The 27,890-nt window shown below is 39.4% G+C and overlaps 1 protein-coding gene across 2 annotated transcripts in view; it reads right to left on the bottom strand.

The window, feature by feature from the left end:
• SMURF1 (SMAD specific E3 ubiquitin protein ligase 1) overlaps nt 1-27,890 on the bottom strand; it is a 102,197-nt gene that overhangs the window by 25,683 nt on the left and 48,624 nt on the right. For both annotated transcript variants that reach the window (XM_032605114.1, XM_032605113.1), the window contains exons 2-3: nt 2,549-2,587; nt 1,283-1,391 (exon numbers count right to left, since the gene is read on the bottom strand). In XM_032605114.1, the coding sequence (XP_032461005.1) occupies nt 1,283-1,391; nt 2,549-2,587 (148 nt within the window). The remainder of the gene's footprint in view (nt 1-1,282; nt 1,392-2,548; nt 2,588-27,890) is intronic.

The following is a 27,890-nucleotide window of genomic DNA, read 5'->3' as shown; positions in this document are numbered from 1 at the left end:
GTCGGGGAACTAAGATTCTGCATACCGCGTGGTGTGGACAAAAAAAAACAAAAACAAAAACAAAACCCCAGCAATTAGGCTTAATAGAGAATACTAATTTGCAACAAAGGACTACTTACATCCATCCAAAGTACACAAAAGGGCACTAACTCAGACAGGAAACCTGCCACTGTCTCTCAGTGTAGGTCAACCACAGAAGGGAGCTTTCGGGACATGGACTGACAACCACTTTCCAGGCTACTTCCAGTGTCACAGTGTAACTGCAAATGAGCCTCAGGATCCAACTACTAAAAATTCCACTCAAACCCAGTTCAATTTGTGTTAGTAAAAAGCCAATAATAATCACTCAGCATTACTTGGACAAAAATTTCTTAGCAGGGACATGAAAACATAGGTGCCTATAAAATAGATTTTCAAAGTGCGATCCACTTAACAAATGAATATAAGAAATTGTCTGATGGTGTGTGGGCTTACATACCTCCAGTCACACCAAACTTTATTTTCTCTTGCAGAAAATATATTTGTACTAAAAAGCAAAATTTTAAAAAAATCAACAGAAATATATGTATATTATACATTTGTATCATAAATACGTAAAATAATAATAACGGGGGCTTCCCTGGTGGCACAGTGGTTGAGAATCTGTCTGCTAATGCAGGGGACACGGGTTCGAGCCCTGGTCTGGGAGGATCCCACCTGCCGCGGAGCAACTAGGCCCGTGAGCCACAACTACTGAGCCTGAGCATCTGGAGCCTGTGCTCCGCAACAAGAGAGGCCGCGACAGTGAGAGGCCCGCGCACTGCGATGAAGAGTGGCCCCCGCTTGCCACAACTAGAGAAAGCCCTCGCACAGAAACGAAGACCCAACACAGCAAAAATAAATTAATTAATAAACTCCTACCCCCAACATCTAAAAGAATAATAATAATGTATTTCAAATAATGCATTTTACAACCATGTTCTGGGTTTTGCTGAAAAAAACAGTAGCATATAGAGGACCTGAACTATGGCCCTTTTTTCCTGTTAGTATGGCCAGGAGATTGAAAGTTTGAAGACCACAGTTACAGAAGCAAACCATTAAAATATATGAAAACGTCAAACACAAGAACTTCCAAGTATATGAATTCTAAAAGTAGGCAGTATGTATTTGTTTGGCCATCCACGTTTGTTATCAGTAAGAAGTTTAATAATCCCTTTAAAAAAAATAATTAAATGCTTCTCTTACAAGTTAGATACCAACTTTCCTGCCGCTCCCCAAGTGGCTTATAGGATAACCAACTCACAGATCGTAGTGCTGGTTCCACTTCGGGTCCAGCGTGTTCTTCACAGTGTCCGTCGAGTGGCACTGCCCAGATCCATCCACAACGATCTTTGCAAAGGGGTCAGGGAGTCCTAGAGGAGAGGGGACAGCCACACTGGATGAGAAGACAGAACCCAGTCCTGCAAGTAAAGCGAGCTTCAAGGTCATCTATTTGACTAAGAAGACTACCCTGGTATATTTTTTTCTCAAGTTTAAGGTTAGTTTCAATCAGCAAAATAAATTCTTTCCATTAAGCTTTCTAAGAAAGACAACCCAGGATGACATCCTCCTCAGATTTTTAGAGGCTAGAAATGAAAACTCTAAAAATAGGCTTAAATTCAAATTTCCATTTCTGATGATCACTCAGTGGGGCTAGCTAAATGGAGGGGAAGGTGTCTACAATTATTTATATTTATACTTTCTAAAAAATAATAATACCTAGAAATCTTGTTTACTGGTCTTCGTCTATTTTACCTCTGGAAGCAAGTATTCACCGGGTTTTAATTAGGTAAGTTGCTAAATGCTGGAGTATGAATCAGACAGGTTTATAAGATCAGAGAGGTGGCCAGGTAAGGGTTTTAGAGATAGACCTGGACGTGAGCCATCACTCTGGAGCTTCTTAGCTACTTGAATAGAGCCTGCGAACCTAAGTCTCTTTACCTTTAAAGCATGAGACGAACCACTTAGGAACGGAGCAGCATTCTTGTGAGGATCAGAAAGAGTGTGAAAAATATCATGCTGCAGGCGCCTACTTTAGAGTAGGTGAACTTCCTATGAGGTGATTCCTTCCTTTAGAAAAGGACCCTCCATTTATATTTTTATTACAATTCCTTTAATTACAAGGCTTTTAAAGTTTGATTTAATTGATCAAATTTGACCAACAATTTTACTCAAACCCAGACGTTTTATAGAAAAATGTCTTGTCTGTATTGGAGCTGAGGAGACTTCACCCAGCAGAAAGCAATACATTAATGGATGGAAAGACAGAGAAAACAGGGTGGTGGCCGGAATAGGGAATGAGAGAGAGTTGTTCTCGTATGAGTTATAAATTCTGTGCCTTGGAGCTACGGAGTCTCTATGTGGTAGTCAACTGGGAAAGGAAGCTTGTCAAACTGTGGATTTCTAGTCAGCAAAGGGCAGGACTTTTAGGAGAATACTCCCAGGGTTGCTTTTTTTTTAAGTTTTAAATTTCAAAAATATGTGAAGAACATTAATATTGTAAGAGAGCAAAAATGGGTGTTTTACTTACTGAAGAAGTCTTTCTTTGCAAGGTTCTTGGCACATAATACTAAACACAAACAAAAAAATGCTAGGGTTAGCACTTATGGACAAGATTTCCATCATAGTTAGTTGCTATGGACGGAATCGTATCCCCACCCAAAATTCATATGATGAAGCTTTAGCCTGCAATGTGATATTTTTAAAGGTGGGGTCTTTGAGAAGTGCTTAGGTTTAGATGAGGTCATGGGGATGGGGCTTTCATGATGGGATTAGTGCCCCTATAAAAAAGAGACCACAGAGCTTGTTCTCACAGCAAGAAAGAAGGCAGGAAGAGGGCCCTCCCCAAGAACCTAATCTGTCAGCACCTTGATCTGCGGCTTTTCCAGCCTCCAGAACTACAAGGAATAAATGTTTGTTGTTTAAGCCACCAGTTCATGGAATTTTGTTATAGCGGCCCAGACTGACTGAGGCACTAGCCTATATTTGCAATGGGGAAAAAAACCCTCAAAATTATCTTTGCCATAGATTGTCTTCCAAATTTAGCATCACATTAAACAAAAAGCTGACAAGTAACAAAAAGTCTTTTCTCCTTCCATTGGGCATCAACTATAACAAATGCAAAATGTTTTAGTTTAAACTTAAAATCTTTAAACACACGCAGATGGATTTATCAATGTGCTCTTAAAACTCACAGGATCACATTAATACCAATTCCAATTAAGACCTACAGTATTTACCTTCATAGCTACTGCTAACAATAAAAGGAACTGTCCATTTTTGATATTCTGATAAATAATACAATTTTGGAAATGTAAACTTTGGTATGTTGGAGAAAGAAAGGGGAGAGTTACAGAAAATATGGGGCCATCATCAAGTGTTGTGAAAAACAAAGACAAAATGCATGATAAGAATTTCGCACAATGTTGGCATACAGAAAGAATGCAATAAGTACTAAGTGTTGTTAGCATTTTATTAATGAGGGGTGATCGATTACTGGTAAGAAATCTTGTCACCAGATTTGTTACATGATTAAAGCTACTATATCACTAATGTCTCTTACACTTACGCAAACTTCACAAATTTTGCTAATTTTTAAGAATATAATATTTTATTATGAACTTACACTATTTCACAAAAATATATTCATATTATATGTTGTTCTGCAAACTTTTCACTTAGTATTTTTTTATATAACAATTTTTATCAAGATATAATTCATACACTATACAATTCATCCATTTGAAGTGTATAATTCATTGGTTTGTAACATACTCTCTGGGTTGTATAACCATCATCCCCAAGAAAGAAATCCTGTACCCATCAGCAATCACTCTTTATTTAACCTCAAACCCCACCAGTCCTAGCAACCACTAATCTACTTTATGTCTCTGGATTCGCCTATCTGGATATTTCACATAAATGGAATCATAGAATATGTGGTATTTTGTGACTGGCTTCTTTCACTTAACATGTTTTTAAAGTTCATCCATGTTGTAGCATGAATCAGTTCTTCAATCCTTCTCATGACTGAGTGATATTCTATTGTATAGATATACCATATTTTCTTTATCGACTTATCAGGTGATGGGCATTTGGCTTGTTCCTACTTTCTGGCTATTGTGAATAACGTTGTCCAGGTTGTTGTGTAGACTTATAGTTTTATTTCTCTTGTAAACCTATGAATGAAGTTGCTGAGTTATACGTTTAACATTTTTAGGAACTGGCAGAATGTTTCCCACAGCATCTGTACCATTTTAAATTCCCACCAGCAGTGTATGAGGGCTCCAGTTTCTCCCCATCTTCACTAATACTTGTTATTGTCGGTCTCCGTGGTTTTATATCTCTGTGGTTCTAATTTTCATCTCTCTGATGACTAATGACTTTGAGCATCCTTTTGTGTGCTTTATTAGCTATTGATATATCTTCTTTGGAGACATTTCTATTTAGTTTTTTTTTTTTTGGCCCATTTTTAAATTGGGCTATTTGCCTTTTTATTATTGAGTTGTGAGAATTCTTTGTATATTCTAAATACCCTTATCTATAGATATCTATATTCAGTTGCACCCCGCCACCACTCCATGTCACAGGTTCCACATCCATGGATTCAACCAACCATGAAATGAAAAAATATATTTTTTTAATTCCAGAAAGTCCCAAAAAAGCAAAATGAATTTGCTGTACCCCGGGCAACTATTTATATAGTATTTACATTGTATTAGGTATTATAAGTAATCTAGAGATGATTTAAAGTATATGGGAGGATATGCATAGATTATATGCAAATACTATGCCATTTTATATAAGGCACTTGAGCATCCATGGATTTCAGTATCCATCGGGGCGGGGGGGGGGGGTGGTCCTGGAACCAATCCCCAGCAGATACCAAGAGACAACTCTATATAAATATCTACGTATCTATAGATAAAATATCCTTATCAGATATGTGATTTGCAAATATTCTCCTACTCTGTGGGCTGGCTTTATACTTTGTTTGAAACACCAAAGTTTTTAATTTTGATCAAGTCCAATGCATCTATTTTCTTTGGTTGCTTGTGATTTTGGTGTCATGTCTAGTAAGACTTTGCCTAACCAAAAGTCTCAAAGATTTACTCCTATATTTTCTTCTAAGGGTTTTATACTTTTAGCTTTCTTTTATAATTTTAGCTCTTAAATAGACATTTAGGTCTATGATCTATTTTGAGTTCGTTCTTGTATTTGATGTGAAGAAGGGGTCCGACTTCATTCCTTTGCAGGTGGATATCCAGCTGTATCAGCAACATTTGTTAAAAAGCCTATTTAAAAAAAAAAAAAAAAGAGCCTATTCTTTCCCCATTGAATTATCTTGACACCCTTGTTGGAAATCAATTCACTGTAAATGTGAGAGCTTATCTGTGGTCACTCAATTCTATTCCATCGATCTACAGGTCTCTCCCCATGCCATGACCACTCTGTCTTGATTACTGTCTTAGTCCATTCGGTCTGCTATAACAAAATACTACGGGACTGGGTAGCTTATAAACAACAAACATTTATTTCTTACTGTTCTGGAGGCTGGAAGTCCAAGATCAGAGTACCTGCATGGTTGAGTGAAGGCTTTCCTCCAGTTTGCAGACTTCTCGTTTTATTTATACAGAGCAGAAGGGGCTAGGAATCTCTCTGGCATCTCTGTTATAAGGCACTAATCCTACCCATTAGGATTCTACCCTCATGACTTAAGTACCTGCCCCAAAGGCCCCACCTACTAATACTATCACTTTAGGGGGTTAGGGTTTCAACCTATGAATTTGAGGGGGACACAAACATTCAGACCACAGTAATTACCATAGCTTTGTGGTAAGTTTGGAAACTGGGAGGTATGAGTGCTCAAACTTTGTTCTTTTTCAAGACTGTTTTGGCTATTCTGGATCTGTTCAGCTGTCATATGAATTTTAGGATCAGCTTGTCAATTTCTACAAAAAAGCCAGCCTGGATTTTTTTTTTTTTTTTTGCGGTACACGAGCCTCTCACTGTTGTGGCCTCTCCCGTTGCAGAGCACAGGCTCCGGACACACAGGCCCAGTGGCCATGGCTCACAGGCCCAGCTGCTCCGCGGCATGTGGGATCTTCCCGGACCGGGGCATGAACCCGTGTCCCCTGCATCGGCAGGTGGACTCTCAACCACTGCGCCACCAGGGAAGCCCAGCCTGGATTTTGATAGGGATTTCACTGAAGCTGTAGGTGAATTGAGGGAGTATTGTCATCTTAGCAAGATTAAATCTTCAAATCCATGAACAAGAGACGTTCTTCCACTTATTTTGTCTTCTTTAATTTTAACTGTTTTGTAATTTTCAGAGTATACATTTTATACTTCTTTTTTTTTTTTTTTTTTTTTTTTTTTTTTTTTTTTTTTTTGTGGTACGCGGGCCTCCCACTGTTGCGGCCTCTCCTGCCGCGGAGCACAGGCTCCGGGCGCACAGGCCCAGCGGCCACGGCTCACGGGCCCAGCCGCTCCGCGGCATGTGGGATCTTCGCGGACCGGGGCACGAACCCGTGTCCCCTGCATCGGCAGGCGGACTCTCAACCACTGCGCCACCAGGGAAGCCCTACATTTTATACTTCTTTTATTCAATCTATTCCTAAATATTTTATTATTTTTATGCTATTATAAATGGAATTGTTTTCCTTTTTTTTAACTTTGCAATATTTCTTCTTTCTTATTTTTGAAGAAGATATCAACTTCGGAGTAATTCAAGCAAAGTTACAGTTTGTTTTTTTTTAAAGAATCAATTTTATTTATTTATTTATTTTTGGTTGCGTTGGGTCTTCGTTGCTGTGCGCGGGCTTTCTCTAGTTGCAGCGAGTGGGGGCTACTCTTTGTTGTGGTGCACGGGCTTCTCATTGCGGTGGCCTCTTGTTGCGGAGCAGGGCTCTAGGTGCGTGTGCTTCAGTAGTTGCAGCATGTGAGCTCAGTAGTGGTGGCTCACGGGCTCTAGAGCTCAGGCTCAGTAGTTGTGACATATGGGCTTAGTTGTTCTGCGGCATGTGGGATCTTCCCAGACCAAGGATAGAACCCGTGTCCCCTGCATTGGCAGGCGGATTCTTAACCCATGTTTGCAGGAAGCCAAGTCCCCAACACATTCCAGACTTCTCATATGGTACCTCTGGGATCTCAGGGCCTCTCATTACCAGAGCTGGACCAGACGTTTCCTGCGTCCAGGGTTGCTGCCGTCGCTGCGGCTGCTTGAAACTCCCCAAAGTTGCAAGCCAGCAACTGGAACTGTTTTCTTAATTTCATTTTCAGATTGTTCATTTCTAGTGTACAGAAATACAACTGACTTTTGTGTATTCAACTTGTATCTTTCGACTTTGTTGAACTCCTTTATTATCTCTAATACTTTTGAATTTTCATATATAAGATCACATCATCTGCAAATAAAGATAATTTTACTTCTTCCTTCAAAATCTGGATGCCTTTTCTTTCTTTTCCTTGTCTAACTGCCCAGTACCTTCAATACAATATTGAATAGAAGGGGTGGACATCCTTGTCTTGTTCCTGATCTTCGGAGGAAAGCATTCAATTTTTCAACCATTGAGTATGGCGGGAGCTGTGGGTTTTTCATAGATGCCGTTTATTAGGTTGGGGAAATTTCCTTCTGTTCCTAGCGTATTGAGTGCTTTTATCATGAAGAGGTGTTAGCGTTTGTCAGATGCTTTTTCTACATCTCTTGAGATGATCATCTGGTGTCTGTCCTTTACCTATTGATATATGTAGTACATTAACTGATTTTCAATGTTAAACCAACCTAACAGTCTGAGATATTGGGTTGGCCAAAAAGTTCGTTCGGGTTTTTCTGTAACGTCTTATGGAAAAACCCAAACGAACTTTTTGGCCAACCCAATAAAGCCCACCTTATTATGATGCATAACTGATCCTTTTACCGTGCCTGGGCTTTTCTTTGTAGAAAGTGTTTTTCAATTACTAATCTATAATTTATTTACTCTCTATAGGTCTATTCAGATTTTCCATTTCTTCTCAAATCAGTTTTGGTAGGATTATGGCTTTCTAGAAACTTGTCGATTTCACCTATCAATTTGTTGGCACACAGTTGTTTACAGTATCTTCTGATAATCCTTTTTATTTCTGTATAGTCAGTATTAATATTTCCTCCTCAGTGTAATCCTTATACCATTGCTTTCCAGTGGAAACACACACACACACACACACAAACTCTTCCATCTTTTTTGTGGCTAGATCATAATTTATTACAGCTCCTGTTAGTGTTTTATTTCTTGTTTCTCTAATTACAAAGGTAATATGTACTTATGAAAATATGAAAACTCACAAATGTGTAAATAGAAACTGCATGCCTCTACAACCCCATCATTACTCTTTGTTTAGCATTTTCCTGGCTAGTCTCACATGCTTATTTTTTCCCATTTAACTTTAGAATTATTTTCAGCAAGTTTAAAAGAAATGACTTCATAAATAAATTTGAGGGGAATTTACCTCTTTACAATATTAAGTATTCCCATTCTTGAATGTAGCATATTTATCCATTTATTAAATTCTTCTTTAATGCCTTTAAGTGACATTTTCATAACGTATATTTCATAAACGTTTTCCACATTTCTAATTGGGTTTACTCTTAAGTGTTTCGGGTTTTGTTACTATTGTAAATGGGAGAGTTCCTTTCATTGCACTTTCTTTTTCCTTTTTTAAATCGTCGAGATACCTGTTATTTTTTTTTTTTTCATTGCACTTTTCAATTGTTATTTGGTTACAGGAAAGCGATTAATTTTCTTACGATAATTCTAAATCTGCCACCTTTTTCAACTCTCCTCAAATAGGCCTGTGATGTCCTGTTTCCTTCCACTTCCCTTTGCTTTTACACAGCTGCTTCCAAAACTTAAGTTGAAATCTTCGCAATCTGCCTAGAATCCTGGTCCTCGCCCAGGGTTCACGAATTCAGATCATCAGCAACACCATCAGCTGCACAGGCCAGAATCTGTGCGCCACGCTTTGACTTCCCAGCCTCTCTCAGGGGTGCTGACTTCTCACCATCTCCACCCTTGTTCAAGCTCCCAACATCAGCTATCACAAAGTCATCTCTTCAAATTTTAAATCTCATGTCTCTTTCCTTTTTAGAAGTTCCCCAGTGGTTTCCCATTGCAAAACTCCAGACCTGTCAGGCTCTGAGCCCAGCTTCCCTCACCTCCAGCCTCAAACATTATCCAACCAGCTTGGGCCTGTTGTTTTTCCAAGGTGCTAATGCTGGATTGCTTCTGACTGGAAGAATTCTGGTAACATCTCAAAAAGATTATGTACATATGCTCACATGTATAAGACTAGCAATGTATTGTTCGTATGTACAAAATTAGCAATGTCTTGATTTAAGGGTCATTCCAGTAGAATTTGGTTATATCAAAAAGTGGAGAGGGTTTCAACAGAGTCAGCACAAAGAGAACTTTGCCTCAATTTTGTGCAAAGATCATTTAGGGTCACACTGAGTTTAGTTCATGGCATATGATTTCTCCTAGTAGAAAAATTTTGTGATCTTGAGATAGAATTCTCTTTGCCCTCTCTACCAGATATGATAAAAGATAATTTACTACACAGCATAAAATCCCACTCTATCTAGATCTACCATTCATTTTTAAAGAAATATGTTATGCACCAATTATGAGTGAGATTCTGAGGCTACAACAGTGAGCAAAAGAGACATTTACTCTTAGAGAAAATGAAGCTTATTTTTTCAGAGTATACTACCGCATGGTTTCTTCAGCTCCAACTCTGAAGTGCCCCTCTACTTTGGACAAATCATGTCTAAATCCCTTAATTTCCTAATCACATACCATAGTTTCCTAATTTGGGGGGATAAAGAAAGAACAAAGTACATAATGTTCACTTAGCTTCTGAAAACACATGGGAAGGAAATGTTTTGCTAACATTCAATTAGTAAATCAAGCTTCTTTACCAGGTCCCTGACAGAAGCATAGGGTCCCGAAAATACTATTTGTGGTTTCACCCACTCCCAGGATAAGCTACAACAACGCAAATTTAGTACTTTATTACATCAACTAAGAAATTGTCGGGGAGAGAGATAAATCAGGAGGTTGGGATTAACAAATACACACTACTATATATAAAATAGATAACCAACAAGGATCTACTGTAGAGCACAGGGAACTCTACTCAATATTTTGTAATAACCTGTAAGAGAAAAGAATCTGAAAAAGAACATATATATGTACATATACATAACTATATATATATAAATGAATCACTGTGCTGTACACCTGAGACTAACATGACTTTGTAAATTACCTATACTTCAATAAATAAATAAAATTACACATATTTTCTAATTTGTGTCAATATTTCCACTATTTTTCACTTCTCCAAGGCTAGAAACTTTGGCTGTAATTTTCAGTCCTCCCTCCTCTTATGTTTATGTGTGTCACCAAGTCCTATCTTTTCCTTCTTCTGAAGTTTCTTGAACTTGACCTTTCCCCTACCTGTGTACCCACTCTCCTATTCTGGGCTCCACCCACTCGCAACTTAATCTAAGAGCAACAGGGCCCCCAGGCCCACTCAAGCCTCCCAAGTTCACAGGACATTAAGCCACCAGATCGATCTTTTGAAATGCCATTTTCATGTTCTGAGGCTCAAAAAGCTCCAATGGCTCTGCATTGTATTCTACGGCAAATCTGAATTTCTCCCTAGGTTTTAAAGTGCCCCATTCCCTAGTATCACTTACATTTCCGCTATCCTTCATTGCCCCTCCTATGGGCCCCAGCCATTACCACCTCCAGGTGATTATTCTCACTCCTTGATGCACTTGACAATCCCTCTCTCTTCGCTGTGGTTGGTTCGGGCAAAGCCCACTTTCTCAGTGACGTCTCATTCAGGCCAGTGTTTCCCAACTGTGATAACATTTTCACTAGTGCCAAAATTAAAAAGATAAGGATGCTATCGTGGAGGTTTTCATAAAACTGAACTAATTTATTTTAAATGCCCGCCCTTTGTTCTAGTGTAATGTCTTTTCTCTTTTTTTCATGTTAAAATAGCTTCCCCTTAATGAAATGAGGTAACAAAAAATGGTGATAATTTCAACAATGACTTGGTATGACAAAAAGTTGGCAATTTTAGCTTGATAGCCACAATTACATAATTTTTTTTTTTTTTTTTTTTTTTCTGTACGCGGGCCTCTCACTGCTGTGGCCTCTTCCATTGCGGAGCACAGGCTCCGGACGCACAGGCTCAGCAGTCATGGCTCACAGGCCCAGCCGCTCCACGGCATGTGGGATCTTCCCGGACCGGGGCACGAACCCGCATCCCCTGCATCGGCAGGCGGACTCTCAACCACTGCGCCACCAGGGAAGCCCTACATAAATGTTTTGACTGATCCGGGAATCCCTTCTCCAACCACCAGCAATCTCTTCCTTCTTTTTGCTCCCATTTACTTGAAGGGCCACAGAGCTGAGCACTCAAGGTCTCTGCATTCAGGTGGCTTTGTGCCCCCAGCTAAGTGCTTCTGAAGAAGGAACCCCTGCCCCGACTCTCTGTCTTCCACCCCTTTAGACATGGGCTTCACGTGGTGCTGGTCACCCAACAGGCACGTAACACAGACTATGATGAACCAGAAACAAAAAGCCAAAGAGAGAAACAGTGATAAAAATATAGAAAACTAACGTATCTCAATAACTTTAAACATCTAAGTGAAATTTTCATTCATTAAATATAATTTCCCACCTAGGATAGGTGCCAGCATATAATGTGCACTTAATGTATGTTATTACCTGTCTACCTCAGCTAACTTCTTTTTTTTTAGTTGCTCCACGGCATGTGGGATCCTCCCGGATCAGGGCTCGAACCAGTGCCCCGTGCATTGGCAGGCGGATTCTTAACCACTGTGCCACCAGGGAAGCCTCCCTCATCTAACTTTTTAGTCTAAAACTCATTTCTTTTTTTTTTTTTTTTTTTTTTTTGCGGTACGCGGGCCTCTCACTGTTGTGGCCTCTCCCATTGCGGAGCACAGGCTCCAGACGGGCAGGCTCAGCGGCCATGGCTCACAGGCCCAGCCGCTCCGCGGCATGCGGGATCCTCCCAGACCGGGGCACGAACCCATGTCCCCTGCATCGGCAGGCGGACTCTCAACCACTGTGCCACCAGGGAAGCCCTCATTTCTTTTTTTTTAATCAACTTGGGGGGAAAATCCTTTAAACTGCAAAAAGGGGTAAAAACAGAATCCTGGCTAAAGACAAAGAGGAAGGTTTCCTGATCAGTGTGTTTTCACTAACATGCCATTTTCTAGGCCAGAGTCACTCATCTATCAATTCTCATACTTTAGGAAATCCTCAAATTTACATTAAGTGGGGGGGAAAAAATCACATTTCAGTTATATCAACAGACTCAAAATGCCAAAGTCTTCAATCCATACAGAGCTGAACTCTGTTCCATTATTTGCTTAATGAAATAAACAACTCTTTCTTACCAATAAATCCTTCTCAGTAAGTTTAGACACACACACAAGACACAAACACGTTTCCACTCTTCAGATACCATTCGATGATAAAATGATTTCTTAAAAAACAAGGTCCTACTGTAGAGCACAGGGAACTATACCCAATACCCTGTGATAAACCAGAATGGAAAAGAAAATGAAAAAGAATGTACGTATATATGTATAACTGAATCATTCTACTGTACAGTAGAAATTAACACAACATTGTAAATCAACTATACTTCAATAAAATAATTTTTTAAAAATAAATAAAATGATTTCTTCTCTGCAGGGAAAATGGTCTAAGTTAACAAAACACACTTTAGCAACCATAAGCTGTCCCTGTCGGCTTTGGAGGTGAGGGTTACTCTGGGAAACTGACAGTCCTTAGATGGGCTTCCAAACATGTTGTAGCTTCATCTTCTATACGTGTATTCAAATAAAAGATAAATGACAAAATACCGTGAATTATTTGAGCTCAGAAGTGTGGCAGAGTTCAGCCCATACTCCCAAACCCTGCTGGGGGCGGGGGGCGCGGGTGAGGCAGGGCTGCTGTGGCAGAGACTCTGCCTCTTCTCATGGGGCAGTGCTCAGCTCCAAAGACCAGGGGCTGTGCCCGCTCCTATGCCTGTGCCCCTGGGGCTTTTACCTACTTTGTTTTCCACCTAACCTTTACAGGATGAGGCAAGTGGATGTGGAGGGAAGCTGTCACTTTCTCCACTTTCATTGGCTAAATTATTAAGACTCAGAAAGATTAAGTAGCCCAGCCCCACTTCTACCCATTCCATATTACACTATCACAGCAGCATCGTCACTGTTATCAGAGCTTGAAACTAAATCCTCTATTATTTTTATGCCGCTTCATGTCTGCCTCTCCCCCACAAAAACGTCCACAGAAACAAAGACTGTGTCTTTCGTAGGCACTACTGTGTCCAGAGCTTGGTATGGTGCCTGGCACAGAAAGGTTAACTTTTACAATATTTGCTGAGTAAACATTAGGTTTATTAGGTAATAACCTTCCCCCCCCCCCCCCCGCCCCGGCCTTTCCTTTACTGTCTAACTACTGACTAGGACATAAGCACTAAGAAGGAAGAAACTATTTTTTTGAACCATTACATTCCTAGCATGGAGCACGGGACCTGGCATAAATTAAATGCTCAATAAACGTTTGCTGAAATAAATGAGTGAGTGAATGAGTGAGTGAATGAATGAATGAATGAGATAGTTTTGCTGGAGCCTCCACTGTGGTGTCTGACTGCCACCCCACACTCCACCCGGGGTCCAGGGCCTGGCAGATTGCTCACACACTCGGCCACCTGATAGATCGTGTTCTTCAGAATGAGTTTATGCTATTTCATAAGGTATCATTAGTGACATTTGGTTGGCACTAAGGATAAAAATGTCCCCCTGCAGTTCCAAGCCAAAGGTTATATGACAGTGAGGGAGAAATGCAGTACATGTTAAAAACAAGTAATGAAGTCCAGAGGGCGTTTGGAACTTTTTATTTGCACAAAGCCCTCATTAATGAACGAAGTCATTTTTACAACTTAAGGGATGATTTTCAAGGACTGATGAGGATATTACATTCCAAGAAAATCTATAACTGAGGGACATTTAAAAAAATTTTTTAAACTTAAATTTAAAAAAAATTTTAACTTTAATCTTAAAATGTTGCTTTTCTTGACATCCTGGATTTGCCCCACAAAATCTACAGGAGGATGACTTCTTCCTGGGTGAAGGAGGACGACAGGCCTCAGAGGAAGCAATTTCCAAAGCTACTGTTGGCTTTTGTTTGATTTTTCTTTTCCCAACTATTACAGGCTAAGCACCTTTGCCTTGGAAGATAAGAAAAATAGCTCATTTAATTTCTATCTCCAGATCCTGTTTCTGTCTTAAATAAACCAAATGGGATGTTTTTCAACCACATCAGAGTGGAACAAAGACTTCAAGAAGAATTAGGGGGATTTTCTAGGTAGAAGCATATTCCCCTGCTAAGAATATAGGAAAATTCAGGTTTTCATTAGAGAAGGTTTTATCTAAATAATTAAAGTTATATTCCAAAATTAATCAGTTCCTTTGATCAGTTAATTATCAATGTTGTCTCCCTAAATTTGTTTTTCTTTTGAATAAGGACACTTTTCTTTCAAGTGTCCTTATTCAAAAGCCATATGTGATGACAACGTTTATTAACTCCAAACTTAAAAAATAAAACTCCAAGACTTCAGCCCGGATGTCTAGTATCTCATTTCCTGAAAAGCTCATGGTGATTTTACAACCAGGAACTAAGGAGCAATTTGCAACTTGAGCTTCCAAAGCCACCCTGGAAAGCAGACTGTCTCCCAGGCAACCATCTGACCAATTCATCTGCCAAAAACACTGGATGAAATCTATCAATGGAATCGCAGTGGGAGGTTTGGAAGGTTTGGAAACTTTGTCATTGTTTTGCCAAACTTTCAAAATACAATCTAATTCCCCTTCCTAGACCTAATAACAGCAGCTAAAATGTATCAGATGCTTACAAGGTAATTAGGCACAACCCTAAGTGTCTGACAAGCATGATCCCGTTTTTTCAACACCACAATTCCATGAGATAGTTACTATTATATTCATTTTCCTGATGAGAAAACTGGGGCTTTACAAGATCACATAACTTGACCAACAAAAGTCAGTTAGTAAAAGCTGCTGCTTCTGTGTGGTGCATCCGTTTATCCATTTAACAAACACCCGCTGATGACCCACCATTGGCCAAGCCCTGTTTCAAGCTCTGAGAATTCCATGAAGAACAAAACAAAACAAAAAGGTGCTTGTCCTGGGATACTTCTCATGCCTGAAGGTTTGACTTTTAAGGAAAGTAAACTAAGATCATCTTTTCTTTTCTTTTTTTTCCCCTTTTAAAGAACTGCTTAAAATTGACTTCTCAAACTTGAACTATCTCCCTAAGGCTATACACTGTAAAATAAAACTCAACTTTGTCAGGAAGGAGATGAATTTTAACCCCAAAAAGCTTGTCATTAAGTGAATTATATTTGATTATCACCCTAGAAGGAAACTGAACGATTTCCATTAACAGGAGATAATCCAGGGTTAACAGGGAGGAGAACCTCGCATAACCCCAAACATCCATCCTCACCCACCTGACTTCTAAAGACCTGTTAATATACAATGAAGCTGTGCTCTTCTAAGTCATTTTAAACAAGGTGATAACTGCTGAGGGTAAAGGGGAAATGGAGGGATTTCCTGGGAAGAAAGCTAGAATTAAGCAAACTCATCTACAACCTAATAATCAGTCCCGACCTAAAACAAATAGGCAAGGAAAAAGTAATAATTAATTAATAAATCATAGCCAGAGAAAGTTCTGTCCACATTTCCTTTCAGTTACTGAGCTGACAAATGAGGCTTTATTAATTTGATGCATAGAAAGGTCAACAGAAAACCGAAAGAGGAGGACAGAGTTTAGCAAAGCAACACATGCAAATATCCCCACACATGGCTATGAAAACCCCACAATACGCAATCGCCTCAAAGTCCCGTATCATTGCTTTCTTATTATCATTTTATAGTGCTAGTTTCTAAAGCACTGAAGTATTTAAAGGTATCATTTGGCATGGTTTTATCATAAAATCTTCTATAATTATAAAGCGAATCATTATTCACATCACAACATAAGTCAGGGTAAAGTTAGCATGCTCAGTTTAGTCAAGAAAAATAGAAGAGCAGGAGATTGAACAACTTGCTCAAGGTGACCTTGAAAAGTTAGTGATGGAGACAAGAACTTGATCCATCCATGAATGAAATGCACGTAACCTCACTGAATTATGCTCCTTAAGATGACTGAGTGTTAAGACTGAAACAATTTGTTACAACATTAAAAATTTTAAGTCTACATGGTCAGTATTGGATTCATAAGATCATTTAAATTAAAAAAAAAGATCTTGACCCAGCAATGCCTACTTATGTATGTAATTAACAGAAAAACACTTAGACATATGTTCATCATGTACCGTTGAGATGATCGTCAATAGTACAATGAATAAAGAAGTTGTGGCATTCATAAAATAGAATATTATACAGCAATGAGAAAAGCAAACTACACACAGAATTATGAGTCTCACAAACACAATATTCAATGAAAAACATAAAATATATTGTATGATGTCATTTATACAAAACACAAAAACAGTCAGACTAATGTACACTGTTGAAGTCAGGTGTGATTATCCTTTAGCAGGAAAAGTAATAACTAGAAGCGATCATGAATAATGTATGTGGGGAACTAGCCAGGCTCTGCTTCTTGATCTGGGCACTGATTACACATGTGTGTTCAGTTTGTGAGAATTCAGTGAGCTTTACACTTAAATATTTCTAAATCAATCATAAAAATCAATAGAACAGAATACAAAGCCCAAATATAAACCCATAGGTATGAGATCAATTGATATTCATCAAAGGTGCCAAGATAATCCAATGAGGAAAAAGCAAAAAACAGATAGTCTTTTCCAGACTGGAAAATGGGTCATCCAGTTGAAATAAATGGGATACCCTTGCCGGGGGGGGGGGGGGGGGGGGGGGGGGGGGCGGTACAAATAAACAACCCTTACCATACATCATACACAAAAATTGACTTGAAATGGAGCATAGACTTAAACGTAAACACGAGGTACCATTAAGAAGATGCAAAGGTGGGACTTCCTTGGTGGCGCAGTGGTTAAGAATCCGCCTGCCGATGCAGGGGACACAGGTTTGAGCCCTGGACCGGGAAGATCCCACATGCCATGGAGCAACTAAGCCCATGTGCCACAACTACTGAGCTTGCACGCTAGGGCCCGCAAGCCACAACTACTGAGCCCTCGTGCCGCAACTACCGCAGCCCGCATGCCTAGAGCCCACGCTCTGCAACAAAGAGAAGCCACCGCAATGAGAAGCCCGCGCACCGCAACAAAGAGTAGCCCCCACTCCTGGTAACTAGAGAAAGCCTGCGCGCAGCAACGAAGACCCAACGCAGCCAATAAATAAATAAATTTTAAAAAGAAAAAGAGAATGCAACGGCAAGAGAAAATTCTCCCAGTCAGGAGAATATCTTCACAGTGCGTGTATCTGGCAAAAGACTTGTATGCAGAATTTATAAAGAACTCTTCACAACTCAATAATCATAAGAAAAACAACCCAAGTTAAAAATGGGCAAAAAACATAGGCACTTCATCAAAGAATCAATGGTCAATAAACACATGAAAACATGCTCCACATCACTAATCATCAGTGAAATGCAAATGAAAACCACAAATGAGGTACCACCACATGCCCGCTAGAATAACTAAAGTCAAAAAGTCTGATAACTCTATGCACCAAAGGCACAACTTTAAAACAATGGCTAAAACGAACATTTTTTTCAGAAACATGTAAATTGTCAAAATTGATCCCCCCCCAAATAGTAAAACCCTGACCAATAACCATAGAAATTGAAATGGTAATTCAAAATCTACCCACAAAAACAAGGCATCAAGCCCAGATAGTTTTACTGGAGAATTCTATCAAGATTTCAAGGTACAGATAATTCCCACCTCATAAAAGCTATTCCCATCTTATTAAAAAAAAATGGGGGAGAAGCCACTCCAACTGAGTTTATGAGGCTCACATTAAAACCAGAAACTACAGGAAAAGAAAAAAAAAAAGTATAGGTTCGAGTTGGCTTGGACCACGTGACTGCAGTACTTCTAGCAGAAGCGGTGTGCATCCTCACTTCCGGGTCAAAGTCTAGAATAACTAGTAAGAGATCTCGTGCCTCGGTGAAGCCTGAAGCCACCGTATGGTGGAACGGTAGAGCCTCTCTCAGCTCTGATATCCTAACAACCGTGTGGAAAACAGCCTCCACTGGTGCACGATGAACACGTGCAAGAATTCAATAACGGTTACCTGGGGAATGGGGGTGGGTATAAGGGAGGGTGCAGGAGAACACCAGGGCTGGAACTGGTGGGCAAGGGGGTCTGTAGCCTATGGTTTTTGTTCTTCCTTAGGGAGAGTGCATTTATATATTGTTTCTTAATTAAAAATAAATCTCATAGGTCCAAGAAAAAAAGACAAAGAAATGGACAGAGGAGTGGAAGAAGGAAAACTTGAAAGGGGAAAGAAAAGTTGAGGGGAAAAGGGAGGAAATTTAAAATTTAACATCAGGAGAAGAATCTCAGTATTCGTAGAATCTTGGATTGGAAGAGCTCTTGAGACCACCCTTTTAAACAGGTATGAGGCTATCTAAACTATTTACTGGTGCTTTTCTTTTCTTTTCTTTTCTTTTTCTGTTTATCTTCTTTTTAAACCAGGGGAAAAATAAATGCAATAAGATCTGTTTTTCAAAAAAGTTTCTAGGTTTTATTCTGTAGGAAGCCATGTCCCTAATATGAACAGATACATCTAGACATCTAGAGAGAGATTTAATAATGATTAACTGTAAAACTAACAGTAACAATAGCTAATATTTATTGAGCTTATTCTGTGCCAAACATTATTAATAGAACTTTACAGATTATGTCTTATTTAGTACTCACAACAGATAAGGAAACCAAGATTAGGCGGGATTAAATTACTTGCCCAAGACCAGAGAGCCTGTAAATTTCCTCCTTGAGTCTGACTCCAGAGCCCAGATTCTCTACTGCATGTACTCTGATACAGTATGTTTCAAAAAGGTATAATTATGGTGACAAGTTGACATACAACATAAGGAAGCCAGAATACTCTAGAGAAACATATTTTTGTTTAAAAAGCAAACAAATATGACTTAAAAAAGTAAAAAGGGAACTAACTCTGCTAGATCCTACTTCTAACTAGAGAATGAAAAAAATAGTTACAAAGCAGTGGTATCTCGTTAAGGATACATTTTAAAATACAACAACTTGCTAAGTTATAATTTACAACTATAAAGCTCATGCTTTTAAAGTATGAATTCAATGATTTTTAGTATATTCAGAGTTGCACAACCATCACCACCATTTAATTTCACGACATTTTCATAATCCCCCAAAGAAGCCTTGTACCCATTAGTGGTCACTCCCCTCATTACCCCCTTCCCCAACCCCTAGCAACCACTAATCTACTTTCTGTCTCCATGTGTTTGCCCACCCTGGACATTTCATATACAGGGTCATGTAACAGGGAAGAGCTAAATCGACTCCACTTTGGATCGTTTCTTTGACTTTAACCTTTGCTTTTTGTTGCTTTTGTCATTATAATCATACATAATGTCCTGCCTCAGGGAACCCTGCCCACCTGTGAATGGCTGCAACAAAAAAGAAACTAACACATCCCCACAGGGAGGCTGGTCATTCCAGGAGATATCTGCAAAACTTACCGCCTTTTAACTTTACTTCCTCATCTCCTCCCCCTCTCTGTGCTATAAAAGAAACTGGCATCCAAACCCCGTTAAGATGGTTTTTCAGAGGCACTAGTCTGCCATCTTCTCGGTTTGCCGGCTTTCCGAATAAAGTCGTGTTCCTTACCTCAGCACCTCGTCTCAGATTCGCTGGCCTGTCGTGCGGCGAGCAGAGCGAGCTTGCACTCGGTAACAGTCATACAATATGTGGCTTTTTATGACTGGTTTCTTTCATTTAGCATGGTGATTTCAAGGTTCATTCATGTTGTAGCAGCAAGTATCAGTACTTCATTCCTTTCTGTTGCCAAATACTACTCAGTTATATGGATATATCCCGTTTCATTTATCCATTCATCAGATAATAGACATTTCGGTTGTTACCACATTTGGGCTACTGTGAATGATGCGTAAACATTCACATAACAAGGATTTACGTAGACATATGTTTTCAATTCTCTTGGGTATCCACCTAGGAGTAGAATTACTGGGTCATATGGTAACTCCATGTTTAACATTTTGAGGAACTGCCCAATTGTCCTCCAAAGTGGCTGCCCAATTTTACATCCCCACCAGCAACGTATAAAGGTTCCAATTTCTGTGCATCCCTGCCACCAATTATTTTTATCTGTCCCAGCACCATTCGTTGCAAGGATCTTTCTTTCCCCCATCTAGTTGTCTTGACATCACTGTTGAAAATCAGTTGAATGTAAATGTGAGGGTTTATTCTGGACTCTCGGTTCTATTCCATTGATCTCTGTACTTCTATCCTTACTGTCAGTAACGCTCTGTAGTAATTACCATAGCTTAGTAGTAAGTCTTGAAATCGGGAAATGTGAGTCTCCAATTTTGTTCTTGTTTTTTCAAGACTGTTTGGTTACTCTAGATCCTTTGCATTTCCATATGAATTTTAAGATCAAATTCTGTAAATTCCCCAAATGAAGCCTCCAGAGATTTCGATGGGTTCCATGCTGCATCTGTAGATGAGCCTGGGCACTTAACAACGTTAAGTCTTCCAATTCATAAACATGGATGTCTTTCCATGTCTTAGGTCTCCATTTCCTTTCAACAATGCTTTATAGCTTTCAGGGTGTAAGTCTTGCCCCGCTATTGTTGAATTTATTCCTACATATTTTACTGTTTTTGATGCTACTTTAAAAGGAATTTTTAAATTTCTTTTTCAGTAGATTAGTGGTTGCAAAGGGGCTTGAAATGAGGGGATTTGGGGGTGACAGCTAAGGGGTACAGGGTTTCTTTTGGGGGTCATAAAAAGTTCTACAATTGACTGTGGTGGTGGTTACACAAGTCTGTGAATATACTAAAAACCACTGAATGATACACTAAAATGGATAGATTTTATGATATGTGAATTCTCTCTCACTAAAGACGTTACTCAGAGAGAGAGACAGAGAGAACCCTATTGAGTAGATAAAGTCTTTGCATTTTGTACTTTTTCATTTATCCCAGTAGCAAAGAGGTCCATTTCCCCAGGCCAAAGTCAAAAAGACAGTGCTTAAGACTGACGATTCACTTGGAGATATTAACTCCCATTAAATTAGTCTGAAACAAAGTCTGATTGCCATAATATTAAACTAGGGAAAGAAAAAAACAACAGCAACAACAAAAAACACCTCTGTTTACTTTTATAATGTTGATCAAGTACATTTTAGATCGACAAAAAACCTGCCCATTAAACAAACCAACTAAAGACTGCTACAATGATTTCAAAATTATCGGAATAGTCTCCACTGAAATCCCTGCTTCCTATGTTGACTCAAACTCAAATTATTCTTAAAACATTATCAAAATCCTTTTTGATAATATCTCAAGGGTCTCCACTGCACAGACTGCTTTCTTTGGAGTTCAAAACACAAAATAAAATTTCTCTTGAGCTACTTTACCAAATTTATCACCCAAGTGTGGTTTTACTGAACCTGACCCAGACCACTACTAGCAATTTTTGCCTCTGGGCCTTTCTTCCTGTTGCATGCTGTCCTCTTTCTGTGACATCTAAGCAGTATTTTTCGGAACCAGAATGTGAGTTCAACAATAGTGCATGATTTACAATAGTCAAGACATGGAAGCAACCTAAATGTCCCTCGACAGATGAATGGATAAAGAAGATATGACATACACACACACACACACACACACACACACAATGGAGTACTACTCAGCCATAAAAAGGAATGAAATAATGCCATCTGCAACAACACAGATGGACCTAGAGATTATCATACTAAGAGAAGTCAGACAGAGAAAGACAAATATATGATATCACTTATATGTGGAATCTTTTTTAAAAAATGACACAAATGAACTTATTTACAAAATAGAAACAGACTCACCAGACATAGAAAACAAACAAAGGGGAAGGTGGGGGGAAGGATAAATCTGGAATTTGGGATTAACAGATACACACTACTATATATAAAATAGACAAACGTTGGGAATGATATTCAGTATCTTAAAATAACCTATAATGGAAAAGAATCTGAAAGAGAATATATATATTACATATATATAATCACTTTGCTGTACAACTGAAACACTGTAAATCAACTATACTTCAATAAAAAAATAAAAATTCAAAAACAAAAAAACAAATAAAAAAAATAGTGCATGGCCCAGAGTAGGTGGTGTCCAGTCAGTACCCGCTGAGAGCTCTACTTCTTATTTCATGCTAGACTCTGTCCTAAGCACGTCACCTATGCAACCTCCTGTAATCCTTCCACAAGCCCCAGGAAGAAACTAAGGGTCTAAGAAGTAACCTACCCAAGACTGCACACAAAGAACCACTGTCTGGTCACTGAAATTCTACTCATTCTTTGGGTTACAGCTCAAATCTTATTTTTTCCGTTAGGCCATCAGTGATTTCTCCTTTCTCTGAACTTCTAAAGGACTTCCTGCCTTTGACACATATCTGTACCACCCTGAACTGTATTTTTAAAGTAAACTTTAGTTTTTAGAGCAGTTTTGGGTTCACAGCCAAATTGAGTGGGAGGTAGAGAGATTTCCCATATTCTCCCTGACTCAGCCTTCCCCACCATCAACATCCCTCACCAGAGTGCCATCTTTATCACAATTGATGAACCCACACAGACACACCATTATCACCCCAAGTCCATAGTTTACTTTAGAGTTCACTGTCAGTGCTGTACATCCTGCGGGGTTGGACATACCCACCATCATAGTATCACACAGAACAGTTTCACTGCCCGAAAAATTCTGTTTCGCTTATTCATCTTTTCCTCCCCACTAATTCCTGGCAATCACTGATCTTTTTAACTACCTCTATAGTGCTGTCTCTTTCAGAATATCATATGGTTGGAATCATACAGTACGTAGCCTATTCAGATTGGTTTCTTTCACTTAGTAATATGCATTTAAGGTTCTTCCTTGTCTTTTCATGACTTGATAATTCATTTCCTTTTAGTACTGAATAATATTCCATTGTCTGGATGGACCACGGTTGCTTTCAAGTTCTGGCAATTATGAATAAAACTGTAATAAACAACTGTCAACAAAAGAATTAATCAATAGTCAATCCAAGAAAGAAATAGACAATTTTGTTTGAGCCAACCTAAGAATTATAACCCAAGAGACAGTCTTTCAGAAAGCTATGAGGACTGTTCCACCTTTTAGAGGTCAAGGCACAGTTATATAAGTTTTTGAGATGAAGGGTTATACATCAGAATAACATATTGACAGTTTCATAGTCCAACAAGGCCAGTAGTGGGTTACTGTGACCCCTTACAGCAGCGGTCCCCAACCTTTTTGGCACCAGGGTCCGGTTTCATGGAAGACCATTTTTCCATGGACGGGGGTGGGGAGATGGTTCAGGCGGTGATGCGAGCGATGGGGAGCGGCAGATGAAGCTTCACATGCTCGCCCTCCACTCACCTCCTGCTGTGCGGCGCAGAGGTTGGGGACCCCTGCCTTACAGGATTGAGAACGGACTGTTATCTCCTAAGGAGTTACCTTGCTGGCGCCAGGGGAAATTGCTTTTTGTTTTGGCGAGTAGGCATTCCTGTGTCTTCTAAGGGGATCTGGTTAATGTGTAATGCAGAGGCACAGCGCTCACTAAAGGGGAGGGGGCAGTGGCTCAAAAGGGCAGAGAGAGAATTTTATGTTTAAAATTTTTCTTGTCCTGCCTCAAAAATAATTTTATTTCATCACATCCACGTGCAGGTTTTTGTTGTGGACGTAAGTTTTCAACTCCTTTGGTTAAATACCAAGGAGCACAACTCCTGAATTACGTGGCAAGAGTATGTTTAGTGTTGCAAAAAAACTGTCAAACTATAGTCTAAAGTGACTGTACCATTTTGCATTCCCACTAGCAACGAATGAGAGTTCCTATCCTTCCACGTCCTCGCCAGCATTTGATGTTGTCAGTGTTTTTGGATTTGGGCCATTCTAATGGGTGTGTAGTGGTATCTCATCGTTGTTTTAATTTGCATTGTCCTGATGCATATGATGTGGTGCATCTTTTCATACACCTATTTGCCACCTGTATATCTTCTTTGGTGAGATGTCTGTTCAGGTCTTCTGCCTATTTCTTAATTGGGTGGGTGAGTGGGTTGTTTTCTTACTGTTGAGTTTTAAGCGTTCTATGTACACCTGAAACTAATATTATAAATCAACTATAACTCAATTTTAAAAAAAGAAAAAGAAAAAATAAAAGAGTTTTATTATTTTGGATTATCAGTCCTTTTATCAATCAGACATATCACTTGCAAACATTTTCTCCCTGTCTGTGGCCCTTGCATTGTTTTTTTATTTTTTCACATTTTTATGTCTTACAAATTGGGCTTAAATATACTCAAAGTTATTTTGAGCAGCCATACTGCTTTCCTTGGGAAGTAATACTACCTAATGTTTAAAGTAACTTTAATGAAAATTCTTATCATCCATTTAGAAGACAATGGGTGGCCTTTCTGTTTAGTGGCAGCCATCAGTTAAGCCAGATGGGTGATTTGCAGTGTACTGGGAGCTATGGAGGAGAAAGAGGCTCATGTATCCCAAGCTCTCTAACCCCAACCTTGTCCCATAAAGCATGCAACCTGGGTTCGAGGCTAATCCAGGTTATGTCATTTATTGGATTTGTGTCTACTGTAGTGGATGCAAGTGCCCAGTTCCTAAGTGTGCAACCCACAGCAAACCTAGCCATCATGGTGCCACCCACCTGCAGTTTACATGGAGCCAGAACTGGACACCACTAGCACCCTACGAGTCCTGAACTCTTACTACACTGGTGAAAATTCCAAAACTAAATTCTTTGAAGTTATCCTCATTGAAGCAATCCATAAAATTATCAGAAAGATCAGAAGAAATCAGGGGTAACGCCAAGCCAACCCACAAACACAGGGAGATTCGTGCCATAACACCTCCTGACTACGATCCTGTGGCTTTGGAAAGGAACACAAGTTTCATGACACTAACAGCAGTTCTCGTGCTGTTGCTTGAAAAAGTCCCAGTACTCTCCAAATCCGCAATAACCACTAACTGAAGCAAGCTCTGTAAAATTCAAACCCAATAAATAATAATTTTTACTTAAAGTCAATATGGTAAAACAATTGATGTCTGCACCTTATTTCATGAATGTATTGTCAAACTTATGAAAATTCAGATTTAACAGTGGTGCCAAGCCACTACAATGGGAAGACAGCAGTCTTTTCAACAAATGGTGCCGGGACAACTGAGTAGCCACATGCAAGAGAATGAAGTTTGACCCCTACCTCACATTATATATAAAAGTTAGAAGAAATCATAGCCCTGATTAAATAACTCTTCACATCTGGGACAAAGCAGTGGTTGCTTAGATGTAGCATCAAACCCACAAGCAACAAAAGAAAAAATAGGTAAGTTGGACTTCACTGAAATTAAAAACTTTTCTGCTTCAAAAGATACTATCAAGAAAGTGAGGGCTTCCCTGGTGGCACAGTGGTTGAGAGTCCGCCTGCTGATGCAGGGGACACGGGTTCGTGCCCCGGTCCGGGAAGGTCCCACATGCCGTGGAGTGGCTGGGCCCGTGAGCCATGGCTGCTGAGCCTGCGTGTCCGGAGCCTGTGCTCCGCAACGGGAGAGGCCACAACAGGGAGAGGCCCGCGTACCGCAAAAAAAATTAAAAAAAGAAAGTGAAAAGACAAACTACAGAATGGGAGAAGATATATATAAATCAAGTATTTATAAAATCTGGTAAGGGACCTGTATTCAGAATATATAAAGAACTCCTACAAACCAACAATAAAAAGACAACCCAATTAAAATATAGGCAAAGGATCTGAACTGACATTTCTCCAAAGAAAATATACAAATGGCCAATAAGCCCATAAAAGATGCTCAACACCAGTAACCATCAGGGTGATACACATAAAAACTACAAAGAGATACCACTTCACACCCACTAAGATGGCTAAAATAAAAAAGATAAGACAAATGCAAGGGTTGGCAAGGATGTAGAGAAACTAAAACACTCATACGTTGATGGTGGGAATGTAAAATGGTACAGTCACTGTGGAATACAGTTTGGAAGTTCCTCAAAATGTTAAGCATAGAGTTGCCATATGAACAAGCAATTCCACTACTAGGTATGCTCAAGAGACTTGAAAACATATGGCCACACAGAGTCTTGTACACGAATGTTCATGACAGCACTATTCTTAATAGCCAACAAGTAGAAACAACCCAAATGTCCATAATCTGATGAATAGATAAATGTGGTACAGCCATACAATGGAATATTATTCAGCCATAAAAAGAAGCACTGATATATAATCTATGCTACAGCACAGATACACCCTGAACATTTTATAAGTGAAAGAAGCCAGACATAAAGTACCGCATATTGCATGATCCCATTTATATGAAGTGTCCAGTATAAGCAAATCTATTGCTACAGACTGAATGTTTGTGTCCCCTCAAAATTCACATGTTAAATCTTAACACCCAGTGTGATGGTATTTGGAGGTGAGGCCTTTGGGAGGTGATTAGGTCATGGGTGGAGCCCTCATGAATGGGATTAGTGCCCTAATAAAAGAGAGCTCCTTTGCCCCTTCAGCCACAGAAGGAAACAGTAAGAAGATGGCCATCTATGAACCAGGAATTGGGCCTTCACCAGACACCAAGTCTGCTGGTGCCACTTCCGAGACTCCAGAATTATGAGAAATAGATTTCTGTTGTTTATAAGCCATCCAATTTTATGGCATTTTGTTATAGCAGCCTGAACGGACACCTATAGAGACAGAAAGTAGATTAGTGGTTTCCAGAGGCTGGGGATAAAGAGAAGAATAGGGGTGACTGCTAAAGTATGTGGGGGTTCCTTTTGGGGGTGATGAAAATATCCTAAAATTAGATGGTAATTGGTTATACAACTCCATGACATACTGAAAACACTGAACCATACACTTGAAAGGGTAAAGTTGATGGTATGATAACTATATATCAATTAAAAAATTAAATGCAATAGTGATTTGAGGACTAATGGAAGTGGTATTTGTTCCTCATAAGACATACCCTGCAGTCTTAGCTTTATCTTATTAGGGAGTTATAGGACACCGTTTTAAAATGCCCCATTGTGTGGAATAACAAGTGTCAATAAATTCTTTAAACTAGCTCAACAGACACAATAAATCAACAAGAAAAACAAACAATCGTGCAAAGCAGTTCCCTTTTGTTCATTACTCATCAAGTCATATCAATTCATCCTTTGTCGTATCTTTGAAATCTGTTCTTTCCAGTCCCGCTGCTGTTGCTAATTCCAAGCCACTCTTGTCTCCTGTCTGGGTTATGACAATAGGCTCTGGCATCTCTTTTCTAGAATTCATTTTAATCATGAAATAATTATTTGTTGGCTAAATGAATGAAACACTATTACCCCCCACACACATAAACCTCTGAGCTCAGCACTGCTTACAAAATAAAATATAAAGTCCTCCCTGTCCACCCTGCCCCCGCAAAAAGAAAAGAGAGAGTGAGAGAGAGAGAAAGAAAGTATAAACTCCTAGCATCTAGCATGTAAAGCTTTCCATA

The sequence above is a fragment of the Phocoena sinus genome, chromosome 15, assembly GCF_008692025.1.
Source record: "Phocoena sinus isolate mPhoSin1 chromosome 15, mPhoSin1.pri, whole genome shotgun sequence".
NCBI classification, from domain to species: Eukaryota; Metazoa; Chordata; class Mammalia; order Artiodactyla; family Phocoenidae; genus Phocoena; species Phocoena sinus.
This window is presented reverse-complemented; position numbering and strand designations above follow the sequence as displayed.